This window comes from Maniola jurtina, chromosome 22, assembly GCF_905333055.1.
Source record: "Maniola jurtina chromosome 22, ilManJurt1.1, whole genome shotgun sequence".
Lineage (NCBI taxonomy): Eukaryota > Metazoa > Arthropoda > Insecta > Lepidoptera > Nymphalidae > Maniola > Maniola jurtina.
Genome location: NC_060050.1, coordinates 9,610,396 through 9,628,716, shown reverse-complemented (window position 1 = coordinate 9,628,716; position 18,321 = coordinate 9,610,396). Strand labels below are relative to the sequence as shown.

The 18,321-nt window shown below is 36.6% G+C and overlaps 1 protein-coding gene across 8 annotated transcripts in view; it reads right to left on the bottom strand.

Moving 5' to 3' along the window:
* LOC123876958 (dystrophin, isoforms A/C/F/G/H-like) overlaps positions 1-18,321 on the bottom strand; it is a 674,182-nt gene that overhangs the window by 529,679 nt on the left and 126,182 nt on the right. For all 8 annotated transcript variants that reach the window (XM_045923406.1, XM_045923412.1, XM_045923405.1 and 5 more), the window contains 2 exons: positions 15,674-15,772; positions 4,553-4,658 (listed from right to left, as the gene is read on the bottom strand). In XM_045923406.1, coding sequence (XP_045779362.1) covers positions 4,553-4,658; positions 15,674-15,772 — 205 coding nt within the window. The remainder of the gene's footprint in view (positions 1-4,552; positions 4,659-15,673; positions 15,773-18,321) is intronic.

Genomic DNA, 18,321 nt, shown 5'->3' with positions numbered 1-18,321 from the left:
TTTTTAATAGAAATAGCGAGCAAACGAGCAGGCTAGTCAGTGATTACCGCCGCCCCAAGCGCCGCCCATGAACATTTATTTGGAGGAAACGCCAATGCGCTGACGGCCTTTCAGCAATTTTTCACTTTCAGCTATTCGGACATGAAAAATATTCTGTCGCGTACTATAGTTAAACCTTTAAAACGTTAGTAAGTTACCAAAACAAGCTTCCGATAAACAAATCTTAGTGCATAACTTTGAATGTGCATCCCATCCCAGCTTAAAACCGCCCTAAAGAAGTTTTCAACCTTAGCTTGATTTACTTAAAGTTTATTATCATTCAACTGTATACTTCTTTGATTCTCGCAAAGCAATGACAATAGACTATAAACCTTTTTGCTATTAAAATAGAGTTTAATGTTTAATAAAGAGTTTAGTTAATATAATATACAGTGTACCATCTCCAGGGAAAGGATTCAATTTCGTTAACGCAGAGCAACGGTAATTAGCATCAAGCAACAAGTCTAAGAGAAAACATAGCGCTCCCAACCCATTCTACAGACATGTCAAATACTCGTAAGGTCTACATTATAGGTTATTTTAACATTAGCTAAGTTTGCTTTTAATAATACTACCATCACCCGATTGGTAATGCAAATTAAAAAAGAAAAATAGCAGTATTTTCGATAATCTTTTTTATGTAAATTAATTCATCAGGCCTCAATCAATAATAATACAAGACTGAACCGTATTTTAATAACTAAGGGCTGATTTTTCAATCGTCAAATAACTTTTATCTGAGGAATAAATTAGAGGTTTTCACAGTTTTTGTATATAAAATCTGTCAAAGCGTCAAAATTCCTCAGATAAAAGTTATTTGACAATGAAAAAATTGGCCCTTATTGTGCAAAGACAAAAGTATGTAATATCAAATAGATTGGTTTTTATTTTCGTGCACATTTTTCATCGATCGACACAGAATACGCAAATTAATTTTCTTTGTGAAAATTAAACGGAAATTCACAGACAATTAAATGATAGTACATTTTTGTTGATCTAGTGATCCAGTACTCTGGCAAAAAAACAAAGTGGACTCCCCTTTAAGAGACAGGGTGGTTGCTTTTTAGTCATTAGGAAGAGAAAACTTTGAGTTAGAGCCATGATCTATCAATATTGATATCTAATCAATCTTCGATCGGTATTGATGTTATTCAATACTAGAACTACCCGCGGCTTCGCCCGCGTGGATTTCGGTTTTTTTTTAAATCCCGTAGGAACTCTTCGATTTTCCGGGATAAAAAGTAGCCTATGTGCTAATCCAGGATATTATCTATCTCCATTCCTTTCAGCCAAATCCATTCAGTAGTTATTGCGTGAAAGAGTAACAAACATACACACACACACACACATACAAACTTTCGCCTTTATAATATTAGTGTGATTATTTTTATTTAGTTTTTACCCTTTGGTTACGGAACTCTAAAAAGCTCCATTAAATTTCATAAATCTATATTTTTCTTTCATACCTTTTTTGCTAGAGATGAAAGTGGAATCATAATCTATGCAGGGTCCCGTCCGTCCATTCTCTACGGAGAGATATCGATTGAATACTTTGAAATATGCAAATCTTGAATCATAAAAATCGCGTTTTTCCTCTTAGCTTTTTCTTCTGTTTTTATTATGGACTAGCTAATTTGGAATTTCGATGTGTGGCTATGTTTATTATTATTATTAATAACTAGATGATGCCCACAGCTTCGCCCGCGTGGATTGGTCAGATCCCGTGTAGCATCAGGATTGAGGAGTTAGAATCCAAATTTTTTATGAAACAATATCACAAAGTTTCTCTATCGATTAAAAAAATTACGCATATCGGTTCAGAAATCTCGGAGATATCAGTGTAGGTACATAGATAGAAAAACACAACTCCTCCTTTTTTGAAAGTCGGTTAAAAAATAGCCTATGTTACTCCTTTTGCAGCCTTTTGAAAGTTTTTGAGAAAAACCAACGCAATATTTTATTTAAATCCAAGCGGACGAAATCGAAGGGAAAAAGTAGCCATAGAATTAAAAAAAATATTACCATCTCTCTTTTCAGAAAATTATCTTAACAGACATAATAAAGCCTTTGTAAATAGATTGTCAAGGATTTGTATTTCAGAACGAGACAAAACGGACCAAAATTCCTATCAATTAATTTGCAAATCGTTTAGAAAGATGAATGGCTTTCGATTCGAGATACACCCGACGCTGAGGGGTCTTTAGTACTATCTGCTCGAATGTCCCCCCATTGTGTTATCAAGGACTACTCTTTGCCCCTGATTTTCTTTCCCCAAAGCTTTTGTTGATACGGATAATAAGATTTATTTTTAACCCCCGATCCAAAAAGAGGGATGTTATAAGTTCGACATATGTATCTGTGTAGTGGGTAGTAATTTTCCAGATCGACTTCGTCTATTTAACTGGACTATTACCGATACTAGAAAGTTATTACGCCTACGCTTCTACGAGACTTATTTACTTTATTGTCGACTATCTTATCACACTAATATTATAAAGGCGAAAGTTTGTATGTGTGTGTGTGTGTGTGTGTGTGTGTGTGTGTGTGTGTGTGTGTGTGTGTGTGTGTGTGTGTGTGTGTGTGTGTGTGTGTATGTTTGTTACTCTTTCACGCAAAAACTACTGGACGGATTTGGCTGAAATTCAGAATGGAGATAGATAATATTCTGGATTAGCACATAGGCTACTTTTTATCCCGGAAAACCAAAGAGTTCCCACGGGATTTCAAAAAACCTAAATCCACGCGGACGAAGTCGCGGGCGTCAGCTAGTAATCTATATTATTATATTATAATAAGAGGAAAAGCTGACTGACTGACTGATTGACTGACCTGTCACCGTACAGCTCAAACCACTGGCCGGATCGGACTGAGGCATGTAGTTATTTTGACGTATACACTTCCGCTAAGAAAGGATATTTGTAAGTTCAGCCCCTAAGGGGGCGAAATATTAGTTTGAATTTTTTTCTAAGCTACTTTTTCATATAAGAGATCATAGTATTTTCAGTGTATAAAATAGGGGTAAACATACCTGTGCGAAACTGGTAAGTATAACATTAAATGTATATACCTATAATAAGTAGACATAAATATAAAGTACGTACAATCAGCTTCCTTTATTACCAGGTGAGAATAAAACCCCTCGAGATATTGCTACTTACCGGCTAACATCTAGCCATTCTTATACACTGAGCAACGTAAAAAAATCAAAACATTTCACGCAAATTTCACCCCTATACCTATTATCATTAAAGCTTCAATCGTTTGCTGCAAAATGTAGCACCACTTAGCTCGTGAATCAACGCCGGTCCAAGATTTACAACCTCTTAGTACAATGGTCCTAAAAGTTGTGAACAGCTCTTAATCCATTCTAATAGAGACTAAAACATGGTAGGACAAAACTTGAGTGCCACACCCTAAGATACGGTAGAGTAGGTAAGTAGTATAAAAGTATAAAAAAAAGTGGAATTCAGAGCCCGTTTAAGTGAAATTGGTTATATTATAAGGGTAGTAAAAGAAAAGTTTTTGTTTAGAGAGAAAGTTTATGGCTTCATATTGTTAAATAAACAATTTTAGACTGCCGACAGACTTATAATGGATTTGGGCAAACTTCGAATTTACTTTAACCGAAGAGAAAATACACAACCTACACTAAACTTCTAATTTAAAGTTTTCCTGATTTGTATATTATTTTTAGAAATATCAATGGGTAATAACGGGGTACTTTTAATTCCGGAAAATCAAAGAGTTCCCTCGGAATTATTAAGGGTCCATTCGTTTAACGGATTTACACGGATACAGAGGTAGCTTGTGGCTCGAAAATTGACATAGGCAACTTTTATCCTGGAAAAAAGAGTTCCCACGGTATTATTAAAAAACCTAAATCCATACAGACGAGGTCACGGGCATCACCTAGTATTTTTTACCTAATATAGTTTATGAGTGCAACCTGAACTGATCACTTTTTTTTAAAAAAGAAAAAGAATATTAGCCATGTTAAATGACTAATATTCCCCTTTCCTCTCCAACTAAGCGTGAGGCTTGTGCTAGGAGTAGGTACGACAATAGTGCAACGGGCGGGGTTTGAACCGTCGACCTTTCGGTTTTCAGTCTACTCCTTTACCGGTTGAGCTATTGAGGCTCTAAACTTATCATGCAGCGTAAGGCTACTCTTGTTTAGAAGGTATAGTACGCGACAGGTCGAGATGGTGATCGGGGTGGGGACGCTCCGCATACCCGCACAGCCCCCGCACTATGCTGGTGCGGGATACCGCGACTGGTGTGCAGGGCGTCCCCTCGCCTCATAAAATCGAGGTATGTATGATTGATATATAAATCCGCTCCATAGTACGCTGAACGCCTTTCAACTTGTAGAAAAGGCCAACTATCAGTGTCCACGTTTCGGCGCCAAGCCGTCATCACAGGTAGGACACACTCATTAAAGACTCATCTCTATGCTTTGGAATATCGAGGACTTGATGCATTATGAAGGTAAAACCATATTAACTAGAATTACCTTTTCCGTGTAGTTGCTGCCGATTCTCCGTGCCTTTAAGACTCTCCGCCGTGTGCAGCAGCTCGTCCAGCTGCGGCTTCTTCTGCTCCAGCTCCCGGAGTACACCCTGGAAAGACAAATCAGTCATGATAAACCGTCCAAGTGCGAGTCAGACTCGCGCACTGAGGATTCCGTACTCGGGTAGTTTTTTCGACATTTTGCACGATAAATCAAAAACTATTAGGCATAAAAATAATCAAACATCTGTTTTAGAATGTACAGGTAAAGCCCTTTCATATGATACCCCACTTGGTATAGTTATTTTACTTTGAAAACTTGAAACACATTTTAATTTTTTTTAACGATGTAACCACAAATTCACGGTTTTCAGATTTATTACTGTACTTGTGCTATAAGACCTACCTGGCAAATTACATGATTCTAGATGTACCCTATAGGTTTTCTTGACAGACACGACGGACGGACGGACGGACGGACGGACGGACGGACGGACGGACGGACGGACGGACGGACAGACGGACGGACGGACAGACAGATAGACAACAAAGTGATCCTATAAGGGTTCCGTTTTTCCTTTTGAGGAACGAAACCATATGAGATTTCATGTAGGTCCAAGATCCCACTGCCGCTAGACGTTCCTTAATTTCTGAGAAACAAAATGTGTGGGATAGAGTTATAGTACTAGTGCGTAGGTACTTTACCATTAGTCATACCATTTAGTCTTAAATATTTGAAACATATTAAAATTTAAATATCTTTTTTCTTCATATATTCATCATCATTTATCATCAAGAGAGACCGAAGCCAAGCGCAAACCTGTCAAAGATAAAAAAGAAGTGCCCTAAGCGTTATTAAAGAAACCTACGTGCGCAAAGGTTTGCTCGGAGCTATCAGGGAAATAAAGGAAGGAAAGTAAACACTCGCCCGGGAAACCTTCTAGGCTTGCCTGGTTCTATTACACAGTAAATACTCGAATCGATTCTATCCATTACAGATATCCAGGCTTATTTAAGCATCTCTTAAATATATTTTCTTACTTCAGTTTTGACCGAAACTTATATAAATACTAGCTGATGCCCGCGACTTCGTTCGCGTGGATATAAGTTTTTGATGTTCCAGAGTAAAAAGTAGCTTATGCGTTAATCCAAGGTATAATCAATCTATCTTCATTCTAGATTTCAGTTAAACCTGTTGCGTAGTTTTTGCGTGAAAGACTAACAAACATACACACACACAACTACATACACACAAACTTTTGCCTTCATAATATTGGTGTGATAAAAGGAAATGCTTACTGACCGATTGATTGATCTATCAACGCACAACTCAAACTACTGAATAAAGTATAGACCGGGCTGAAATTTGACATTGACATCCGCTAATTTTGAAAATTTAACTTCTAAGGGGGTAAAATAGGGGTCTGAATTCTGGTAGTCCACGCGGACGAAGTCGCTTGCATAAGATAGTTTTAACAAGTATCTGTAAGAGCCGCGATAGCCAAGTAGTTAAGACCTCCATCTCTTATTTAGGAGGTCGGCGATTGGATCCCGGGCACCACCTCTAAATTTCGGAGTTCTAGTGCGCGACAGGTTGAGATGGCAACCGGGGTGGGGACGCACCGCCCCGGTGACGTGCGCTCAGCCGTTTGCCATCTCGAACTGTTGCAAATGTCACTTGATTTAACAGTGAAGGATAACATCGTGAGGAAACCTGCATGCCTGAAAGTTCTCAAAGGTGAGTGAAGTCTGCCAATCCACATTTGGCCAGTTTGGCGGACTGTGGCCTAAAACCCTTCTCATTCTGAAGGAAATCTGTGCTCAGTAGTGGGGCGGCGATGGATTGATTATGATGATTATGATGAAACTATATACAACTAAATACTCAGTCAATCGATTCGATCGTGCCTCTCTAAGATAACTTCTTTTTAACCCCCGACCCAAAAACAGGGGTGTTATAAGTTTGACGTGTGTATCTGTGTATCTGTCTGTGGCATCGTAGCTCCTAAACTAATGAACCGATTTTAATTTAGTTTTTTTTTTTTGTTTGAAAGGTGGCTTGATCGAGAGTGTTCTTAGCTATAATCCAAGAAAATCGGTTCAGCCGTTTGAAAGTTATCAGCTCTTTTCTAGTTCTTACTGTAACCTTCACTTGTCGGGGGTGTTATAAATTTTTAATTTACACTTGTGATTAAAAGCAATCATACTAACAATCTCGATAATTCAACTAGAATATAATAATTCATTGAGTGAATAAAATAATTCACATTATTCCAATGCGATATTATTTTATCGAGGACTAATTCCGTATAATTTAATTTTATATTCACCTCATTCTAATTCAGAAAGGTAATTAATAATTAAGCCCATAATTCTGCAATCAACTTACGGCTGGGCATTCATAATAATGTAGAGTGCAATAATATAATGAGTGCAAATGAATTTATAGAACGTAATTCATTTTGGTTTAACGATATTCGGCTGAGCTAATTGACACGCATCGCTTCGTTTCCGAGCAGTCAAATAAAATTAATAATTATTAAATCTTATTTAAACACTACACTAAACTACTTAACGAAAAAATTTGCTGTCATCTGTGAAAGAATGAATGAGAATGAATTATTCAATAAAATGTAGGTACGATGTGTAGAACTTGATATCCAGTGTCATTCTAATTTGAACAGCATCTTAGAACATGATTTTCATTTGAAATAGTCAGTTATATGAGTACTTACCTACTATCAGAATAAGCTAGAGTGAGGGAACTCTCGATTCTTATACACGTTTTAATAATCGAATTTTCAAAATAAATGCGTCACAATAATCATGAGTGAAACGTCATAAACGCAAATTAGTTCAACTTCACTCAACTAAATTATTGACGAAATTTTTTTTCACTAAAATATGATTATTAAGGATTTTTACATGTTTCTAGCCATCGAACATCCAACTTTTCATGATACTCATGAGTGCATCGCATTAATGAGTGCAACTGAATCATATTACATGCAAATTGGTTTAACGTAACCTCACTACGCTAATTGACGAGCTCGCCGTTTTGCAGCTCTTCATGTAAAATATTAAAAATATAACATCTGGGTCACCGCACCGGGCTCTACAAAGGGGTTTAAAAAAATACAAGATACTTTATATGACTGTTAAATCTGTAAAATCTATTTTTAACCCTCGACCCAAAAAGAGGGGTGTTATAAGTTTGACGTGTGTATCTCTGTATCTGTCTGTGGCATCGTAGCTCTAACTGATGAACCGATTTTAACTTAGTTTTTTTTTTTGTTTGAAACGCGGCTTGATCGAGAGTGTTCTTAGTTATAATCGAAGAAAATCGGTTCAGCCGTTTGAAAGTTATTAGCTCTTTTCTAGTTACTGTAACCTTCACTTGTCGGCGGTGTTTACTTACTAGTATATAATATGCATGTATGTAGGTATATTGTCTCTTTTTATGTCGTATTCTTCATTACTGAGGGTGCAATACCCGAAAATCTTATAATTTCTTAAGGTTGTTTTGCACTAGGGTAAATAACATGCATCAATGCGGCAAGCTACAATTTGGAACATTAATTGTGCCTCTATATGAAACAGGCTTATAATAATCAAGCTTAAGAATATATACGAAAGAAAAGTACCTACAGGTTTATGTCAGGATTCGTGTTGGATCAAATATAATTGATTAATTAAATAAGCTGTAGCAATTAGGCTACATCTTCCTGAATCATTTATATTTTACTAACTGACTTCTCAGTATGGGTTTTGGAATCTCCTTATCACACTAATATTATAAAGGAGAAAGTTTGTATTGTTGTGTGTGTGTGTGTATGTTTGTTACTCCTTCACGCAAAAACTACTGGACAGATTGGGCTGAAATTTAGAATGGAGATAGATTAAACCTTGGATTAGCACATAGGCTACTTTTTATCCCGGAAAATCAAAGAGTTCCCACGGGAATTTTAAAAAACCTACATCCACGCGAACGAAGTCGCGGGCATCAGCTAGTAGTAGCATAAACGTTTTACTTCTGAAAAACAATTGATTTTGAATAAAATCAATATCAACGGTTAACAGGTCCATCCATTTTGACGGGCATACCCCGACTGATAAAGTATGAACTCATTTTACGGCTTACGTTCCGAAATAGTATCATAGCATTCGTAGCTAGCCGGCGCGGCGGTTGCCTAGCAACCACCCCCGCCACGCTCACACCACTAGAGCTTTTCAACGCATGCGCAGTTCTATAGTGATGGCAAGTGTTCTATCGATACATTTTAAATCCATCGACTGTCGATATGTTATAACACTTTCCAGAACGTAGAGTACGTTATACGTATATACGTATTATACATATCTTATTAAATAAACGGTTTTAAATAGGAAACTTTTAAAAAATGCCCCATACACTGGTAGCGTCTACATATCAAGAATTCAAAATCATAGGAAAAGAACTTGGGATCAGAATATGTTTAAAACTTCAAAAAGTTCTAAGCTAAAATATTACACTCTAATTGATTTTGCTTTAACAGGTTGACATACTGACTTGTTCCGTTATGTTTCTTGTTGTAGTACCAAAAGCAATATTAGCACATAACATCTATTAAGAAATGATTAAAAACGATGTTTATATTACATATCGATGAAATTGGTTTTATTCAAATTGGCAATGGGTTGAAATGACGATAATAATCAAAAACAAATTCTTTGAAATGCAATGCAGGCTTTGTATGGTATGGTTTAAGTAAGACTGAACATATTTTTACATGTGAAGTGTGAACTATTTTTGTGAAAACTGCTTTGCAATCCAGTAAAAAGGGTGCCAAGGTTCACTGGTAAAGATCTCTTATAGAGATAAGTGCTTTCCTGTCCACTTTTTCTTTCTTTTTATTTTTATTGTTTCAACTTTCTGGTACAAATTAAAATAAAATATTAAAATAAAAGGTTCCAAAATTATAGCGGATTCACAGACAAACATGGATTGTGACTTTTTTTGTACTATTAAATATTGTCTTTCTTTTCTTTTAATTTTGGCTTTTAAGTAGCAGTAGCCGGACAGGACATTGGGACATGTAAATATTATTTTGACAAACCCAACATCCGATGTAGCAAAACGTTTGTACAGGATGGCCCGTAGAAATATTAGTCTTAGAAGTTGTAATAATTATAAGTAAGTCTTAGTATAGTATTTAGATATAGTTTTAAGTGTTAGCATAAGATAGTATGGACCTACCAGAGCCACATGGTGGCACTAGAGACCCTTTAGTCTTTAAATGACAAAAAAAAATAGTATTACTTAATCAGCATAAAACATCACGCAAAGTTAGTTTAAAGCATCTTTTTTACAATAATTGAGAACAGTTCTAGGCGTCAAAGTTATCGTCAAAAATATATCGAATTCGTCCCTCACTAAACTTCGCGCACGCGTCGTAGCTATTTCCACCGCGTTATATAAACAAGTTTTCACGTGAAAATGCTCAGTTATTTTCAAAACGTTTAGAAATAAGGATGTTAAATAGTCTATATATTATAAGAGGAGAAACTGACTGACTGTAAGATCAACGTACCTACAGCTATTAGGGCTAGAAACTTACAATTTTGTATGTAGCTTGTAACATAGACCCTTACAAAGAAATTCCACCCGTTTTAAGCTGGGACGCGTTACTAAGTATAAACAAAAGCGGATGCTATTAAAACATAAACCTTTACAGACATAATCACTGTACGTATAGATCTGCAATGTTAAATCCTAAAAACGGAATATTTTACTACTACTTAATGGTAGGACTTCGTCAACGTGGATTTTTTATCTCGTAGGAACTCTGTTTTTACTAGGATAAAATATGTGCCCGTCTCCCAAGATGAAAACTATCACTATCCCAAATTTTAACATCGATTTATTGATTAAATCTTGAAAAGGTAACAGACAGACAGAGAGACAGATACACCTTTGTAATATTAGGATGGAATAGTTAGAGCAGTGCTTGACCGGAGAGAGATACACTTAATAACAGATTATTGACAGGTTTTAGTGACAAAATCTTTTGATACTTAAATAAAAGAATTTCAATCACTTATAACCTTTTAAAAATTACCTATCTTGCAAGTTGATGCCCGTGAATTCGTTCGCGTGGATTTACGTTTTTAAAAATCCCGCGATAATTCTATGATTTTCCGTGATAAAAAGTAGCCTATGTTATTCTGCGTCCTTTCAACTATCTCTATGCCAAAAATCAAGTTGATTGGTTGCTTGGTTAGGACGTGAAGGAAGGATATACAAATAAACAAATACACTTTCGCATTTACAATATAAGTATAGATTTACTTATCTTATGCAAACCACAATTGCAAAATATAAATAAAGGTATCCAAAATACACACACAGCTCCCGTACATCCTTATTACTTACCAATTGAACAAATTAAGCCAAAAAACGCAAAAGCTGCAAGCAAATACAAACTGGTACAGAACTATTAATTAATTAACAAATTGTAAACAGAGAGGGCCAAAGGAAACAGCCCACTGTTTGCATTTTCATAGTGCTGTTTATTAATTAAAAATCTACAATACGAAAAGAACAGCTATTGCTTGTGTTTTGTGGAGTTTAGACGTATGTTATAATTATTATGTACAGATAAAAAATAAAATATTTATCTTATGTGCCAGCACAAGAACAAGAAAATATGACTCTTAATTTTTTTTTGTGATGTAACCACAAATTCACGGTTTTCGAAATTTTCTCTTGTGCTATACAGCCTAATTTTAGGTCAACGGGAAGTACCCTATAAGTTTTGATTCCCTTGACGGCTCTTGACAGACAGACAAACAACAAAGTATACGGTTTCCTTTTTTCTCCGGACATACGGATGCCAAAGCAGATGTATAAAAGATAAAGATATTCTTTATCTTTAATATCTTTATGTTGCACTAAAGAATATATTATATTAAACTTATACCTATATCTTGATTAAAGAATACTTGTATCTTTACCCTGTTCTGTGGGTGACTGTAGATGTCAAATATATTTCCAATTTGTGTCCCTGTGTGTGATAGCGGAGCGTACATCAAATTTCTATCGATTGCCACGCGTCCCCGAATAAAGAAAATAATTTACGTGCATGGAATAATAAAATTGCTAGCATGTTGCCATATCAGGGTATCAAATTATAGGATTCGAGAAAACACCACTGTGCCACCCTGGATCAGTGGTAACACTTTACCACTGATCCAGGGTTTATAAAGTTGCCGGGTTCGACCCAGCTGGGTCACTTTGGGTGCTTACAATAAGTTGGCTCAAATCTGGTCAGGTGGAAGCTATATAGCGTTCTGGTACGATGAGACGAGGCGTATACTTAGGTTTAATAGAACTGGTAGCATAAATGCTTACCAGGCATGTATCTTCATTTAGCGCTAAGTTAGATCACAGTCAAGGGCTATCTTAAAAATGGATACATAAAAATATCTATCTATTTGAGCTATTAAGTCGTTATTCTGATAACACTAAACAAACGAAGAATATTCCAGAATAATACAAGTGTAAATTAAAAAATTTCAACACCCCCGACCAGTGAAGGTTACAGTAACTAGAAAAGAGCTGATATCTTTCAAACGGCTGAACCGATTTTCTTGGACTAACTAACTTGGACTAATTAACTTGGACTAAGCTTGGACTTGGATCCAAAGTATCTGAGTTTTCCAAAACATCATTTTCAAATAAATAATAATGTATATCTAGGCAACGTCCATCTTGACAGCTTGACATTTGTCAATTGACATAATATTAAGAACCTAACGGTTATCTAACCTTCTTTTCTACAAGAAAACTAGAAAAGAGCTGATAACTCTTAAACGGCTGAACCAATTTTTTTGGATTATAGCTAAGAACACTCTCGATCAAGCCACCTTTCAAACAAAAAAAACTAAATTAAAATCGGTTCATTCGTTTAGGCGCTACGATGCCACAGACAGATACACAGATACGCAGACACACAGACACACAGATACACAGATACACACGTCAAACTTATAACACCCCTCTTTTTGGGTCGAGGGTTAAAAATTGGTTAGTTTCGAATTTTTTCAGTTTCAGTCACAAATTACAATTAATTTGACTATTTCAGTTACTATGAGTAGTTTTAGAAATAAATAGACTATTGGAAAACAACCCTTAATACTACAGTTTTGAGACTCAGTTTTCAAAAACCCCATTGATCATAAGTTCATGTAACAAAGGAAATACAACTTTACACCAGAAATAATACAGCTAATTTTCATTTGCACTGTTGCAAAGGATATTTGATCCATCATTCAAACCCACAAGACTCGGTTAGCTCAGTTTCCAACGCCATTGATTTTGGATTACATTTTAGAGAAATCCTCTAACGGTTCAGACAATGGTAGAGTCCGTTAAATACATTTAGGCACATTTACATAGTCTGCTTCAGAGCATGTCCGTGGTATTTAATCAAGGACTGTTAATTATTCTAAACCGAATTTGGAAGCCGTGATTGCTGAACAATTGGAACGAGTGAGTTCCCGCCAAAGGATTTTATGTACGAATCATGGTCACATACATATTTAAACCATTAAAAATTAGAAAATCTTTATTAGTCATCCTCCTCCACTTTTTTTGATGTTTAACATCCGATAGGTCAATTTTTTTCGTATAAAATGTAGTCTATGTCACCCGGACCTTTACAACGAATCAATTGACACCTCATTCATCAAAATCGGCGCAGTAGTTTAGGCGCTACGGTGGAACACACAGAATCGGGATACAAACGTACATACATACTTACATAGACTGCTAAAATCGTAACCCTTCCTTTTGGCTTTGCCGCAGTCGGGTAAAAATCGGATCGTTAGAAGACCCCTACTAGGTGGACAGATGACATCAAACGAACCGCAAGGAGCCGCTGAATTCGGGCGGCGCAAGATAATGTCATGTGGAAATCTCTTTTAAGTAGACTAATGTCCAGCCGTGGATGTCTATTGCTTGATAATGATGATGATCATGAGCACAAAAAAAAATCATATTCTTGGCAGATATCACACTAATATTATAAAGGCGAAAGTTTGTATGTGTGTGTGTGTGTGTGTGTGTGTGTGTGTGTGTGTGTGTGTGTGTGTGTGTGTGTGTGTGTGTGTATGTTTGTTACTCCTTCACGCAAAAACTACTGGATGGATTTGGCTGAAATTTGGAATGAAGATAGATAATATCCTGGAACAATAAATTGAAAACTTTCAAAATTCATGAAAATCACGTCTTTAAATAATTCAATCATTTCGAACGCATTTCCCGATTTATGTTCTTAAATATTCCGAATCCGTCGTAAACTTGCAAAAAAGTTATGGGTTATAACTTTGGTTATTTAGCATAATCTTCTGCAATTTTGATTCGTGTCATAGATTAGACTTAAGTAAGACGTACAGAAGGAACTTTTTTTAATTTATGCGGTTAAAGGCTGACGCACACCTACGGAGTAGTGTCAGTGAACTAGAGTGAGTCGGCTCTTGGCTTGACCTTGAATCGATGCGATGTCTTGTCAACTACGGTCGAGCCATAGCTGTAATTACTATTCATTCAATTGAGAAACTTGTAATTAGTGAATATATTTTTATATTATATTAGTACAAACACATTGCTAGATGCATTTGGCGATTTAAAAGTAGGTATTTGTAAAAGTTTATATGAATAAAAATCTTTCTGTTTCTATAGTCTATCCATGAAAAGTAGTTAGTCTTTGTCACCTGATCCTATACAAATGACTATGTTTACAAGTTGAACTTCGAATGTTTTTGGTAACATTTTCGAATTGAATTTCGAATGTTTTTGAAAACAAGTTTGTCATTGGTCTGAGACTCAAAATGGTTCACGATCACTGAAATTTCCCTGGCTGTGTCATTTCTATGGGATTACGTGACAGAGAGAACACTAGTTTCTAGAATATGTCTGCAAAATTTCATGGACTTTGGTTGCTTAATATTCAAATGAAATTGGAACTACGTTTGTATGAAGCGAGTGACGGAGAGACCCCTCTTAAATAAGAGCCTATACCCCATACCCACTCACATGTCACCTCAAATACTATTTTTACCTACCTAATTTAAATTCATCTCATGGATCGATCGATACATCGGGAGCGCGCATTCCTTTGATGTAAACCAAATTATTTATGTCCCTTCAATATTCTAGATAACTTGGTTATACGCCTCAAAGGACCTTGGGTGAATGAATTAAGTCCGATTACCCTGTAGTGTAATTTAACCAGTAACACGGGTAATCTTAACATATCGCCGCTCCACTACTGAGCTTTACCTAATTTCCTGAGAATGTAAAGGGTCATACTCCTAATTAAGTTAAAGTTAAGTAATAGTCTAGCTAAATGCAGATTGGCAGACTTCATACATCTTCGAGAGCATTATGGAGAACTCTTAAGTGTGTTAAGGGTTTTGCGTTTGTTCAATTGCTTGAAAAGTTAAAAATGCCTGCTTAGGATTGAATCTCGGACCCCCGAAGTCTTAGCTTCTAGGCTATTATCGCACGCTTAGTAACAATACTGTAAAGTGATAACTCTTTGGATATAATACCGAAATATATTTACAGAGTTTTATGTAAAAACAGGTATTACATTTGATATTTGAGGTAATTAACGTCAGTTAACTGATTTTATTAACTCAGACAGTTGATTAATATGACAGCCTCGAGATAGAATTTCAATTTTCAAATAGGTAACCGTAATTTATTTTTGCTTACAAGGACAAATAAAATCAATTTATTAATTAATTATTTTATTTTAATTCTAGTTATTGATTGGCAGACTTTACACACCTTTGACAGCATTATGGAAAACGGTCAGGCTGCAGATTTCCTCACGATGTTTTCCTCACCATTAAAGCAAGTGATATTGAATAACTTAAACGCACATAACTGTACCCTGGATCGAACCCCAGACCCCCAACTGGGAGATTTATCGTTATCTATCGGAAGTTTGCGGATAGTAGGTACTTAGTCGGGTTTGAGTGCTGCTTAACTTCATCTTATAGTATGTAAAATCTGCCAGTCCCTCAGGTTATCGTAGAAGTATCAGGGCAGACTAAAGGGCTTACGTTTCATACTAACCTTTTGCTTGTCGAGCTGCTGCAAAATGTCGTCGACATCGCCGACGGCGACCGGCTGCGCGCGCAGCATGTCCACCTCCACCGACAGCCAGTCACGGATCTACACAAACACGGGAAACGTCAGTTATGGGTCCCGTACTTCCTCCTTCACCTTTCTACCATCGTAATGCAAGGTCAAGGTCTGCATCCGTACATAGTTGAAATTCCTCGGACACGTACGAAGCGATTTGCTTCCTCGTTTCTAATTCGAACCGCTAGGATATGGAACGCCCTTCCGGCATCAGTTTTCCCTTCCACTTTTAATAAGGGTCCCTTCAAGTCAAGAGTGAATAGGCAACTTCTAGGCTCCACCTTAGGCTGCATCATCACTTGCTAGCAGGTCTGATTGCAGCCAAGCGCTAGTCTTTAAATTGAAAAAAAAGGAATTGTGGCGGTTGCCACAGTTGCAAGAAAAGGTATCGATTAACAGACCTCAATAACGAACCTAAGCCGGACGCCACTCAGGACGCTCTCACTAGATGGTAGCACGAGTACCCTTGCAAAAAGAACACGCAAATCTGAATCACACTAACAGAGTTTTCAGAAATCTGCACTATGTATAGAAGTTTCAAGATAAAACCGTCGGCCCAGCTGGCCGAGCAAGACAACCGCTCGGTAGAAGATCTTCCTTTGGTACGGTGGAGCCCAATACCGCTCCCATACAGAATAAAGGGAAACTTATGGGATCACTTCATTGTTTATCCGTCAAAACCAACACCGTACGCAATTTCACCCTCACCACCTGGGTGCAATTCGACCGCCCGTTGTGTCCTTTTCACACATTGTTGTCCAATCACATGCTAACTATGGTACCAACTCCCTTCGACGGTGTTCCCAGTAGATTACAACATGGGGTTTTTCAAGGGGCGAACCAACAAATTCTTGAAAGGCTGGCAACGTATTGGCGGTTTCTCTGGTGCTACAAATATTCATGGGTGGCGGTATTCACTTAACATCAGGTGGCCCGCCGCGCCAGCTCGCTAGTTTTTTTTTATCCCTTTTACTCAGGAAAAAAATGTTTAAGTTCAAATTCAATTGATCAATCAAATCTATAAGCTTAAGATTCGCTATAAAACACCCTCAAAAAAATAAAAATACAGTCATAATTCTTAAAGCTTCACCCATATTTTAGCTTATCACGCTAAAGTAATTTTCCTAAACAATAAAGGCATCCTCAAACTGTAGAATGTATTGGGTTTCAATAATAATTTACGGAAACAATATCTATAAAATGGCAGCGTCATTTTCAAAGGCCTCCTCTTAGTTTAAGAGGCCGTGGGAAATTTGACAGGAGTGCTTAAAAAAAATGCTGAAACTTTGTAATATCCCTCTATATTAGCTTTATGTTGGTATGGAAAAATATACGCGGTGGTCTGAACCAAGTTCTAGAGTAAGAAATCAAGAAAAAGTCTTTCTTTAAAAGTTTGAAAATGAATGAATGAATATACTTTTATTGTACACCACAAGTTTCTTTTTTCTCTAGTTTTTAAATAAATTGTAACATGTTTGTTAACATGCATTTACAGCAAATAAATGCTTGATTAAAACTACCAAACTTTTAGCTTTTATCAAGCACCTGCTAAAATTTTCCATGACCTCTCGGATAATACTTTATGCGAGAGGCCTTGGGAGGCCGGGAGGTCTCACGGGTTACGGTCATCTGGGACCGCAGCCCGTTACGTCGCCATTCCGAATACTGATTTACAATATTGATGCCCGAAACTTTAGACACACGTTTCATTAAATGTAACAAAACGTGGCGTGTTAACAATGTTTCATCATGATCAACCCATATCCGCCCCACTACTGAGTACGGGTCTCCTCTCAGAATGAGAAGGGTTTAGGCCATAGTCTGCCACGCTGGCCCAATGCGGATTGGCAGACTAAATCGTTAAAAATGTTTATTTTTTGTAATAATTTTTTTTTTGCTCCTTAAAAAACTTTGCTGCTTTCTGGCGCTTACACGGCATGAGTTTAGAGCGGACATAAGTATTTGCTTTTATTGATTAGTTTAAGATTACATTACAATTTGACACTTAAGCTATTAAGACATATTTTTAATTATCCACTAGCTTTGGTTGCTAATTTTCGTCAATGCAATAAAGTTTTTTCTAAAAAAATTAACATACTTTTGAAACAAAAAACAAAATTACTTTCTACAAAAGGGTAAACTCGATAACCATTAACCTGATAAGAGAAAAAGCTGCAAAAATGAATTGTTGATCTTCCTTTAATATACAAAAACAAGATACGTTTTCATGTACACTTTTCACCCGTATGTTTACAAAGTTTCAGTTCAAGTGTATCGTTTTGTCGGGATGAATTTGCAGGGTGAAGGTTGTGCTATTCCAGTCTTATAGCTTTGGGGCTTGGATTAAAAACATATTGATCCCTTATTTCATGACGCATAGAGACAGTATACTTGGTCTCTACATTTAAATTAAAAGGTCAATTTACTAACTCATGCACTCAAGTTCAAAGCATATATCATCATCATGTTAACCACTGATAACATGAATTATCAACCGACTGACAGGCTAACATCTTAATCACCAGGCGTTCACCGCTTTTGAGGTTTGAAATACTATTCACAAAAACTATTCGCAAAAG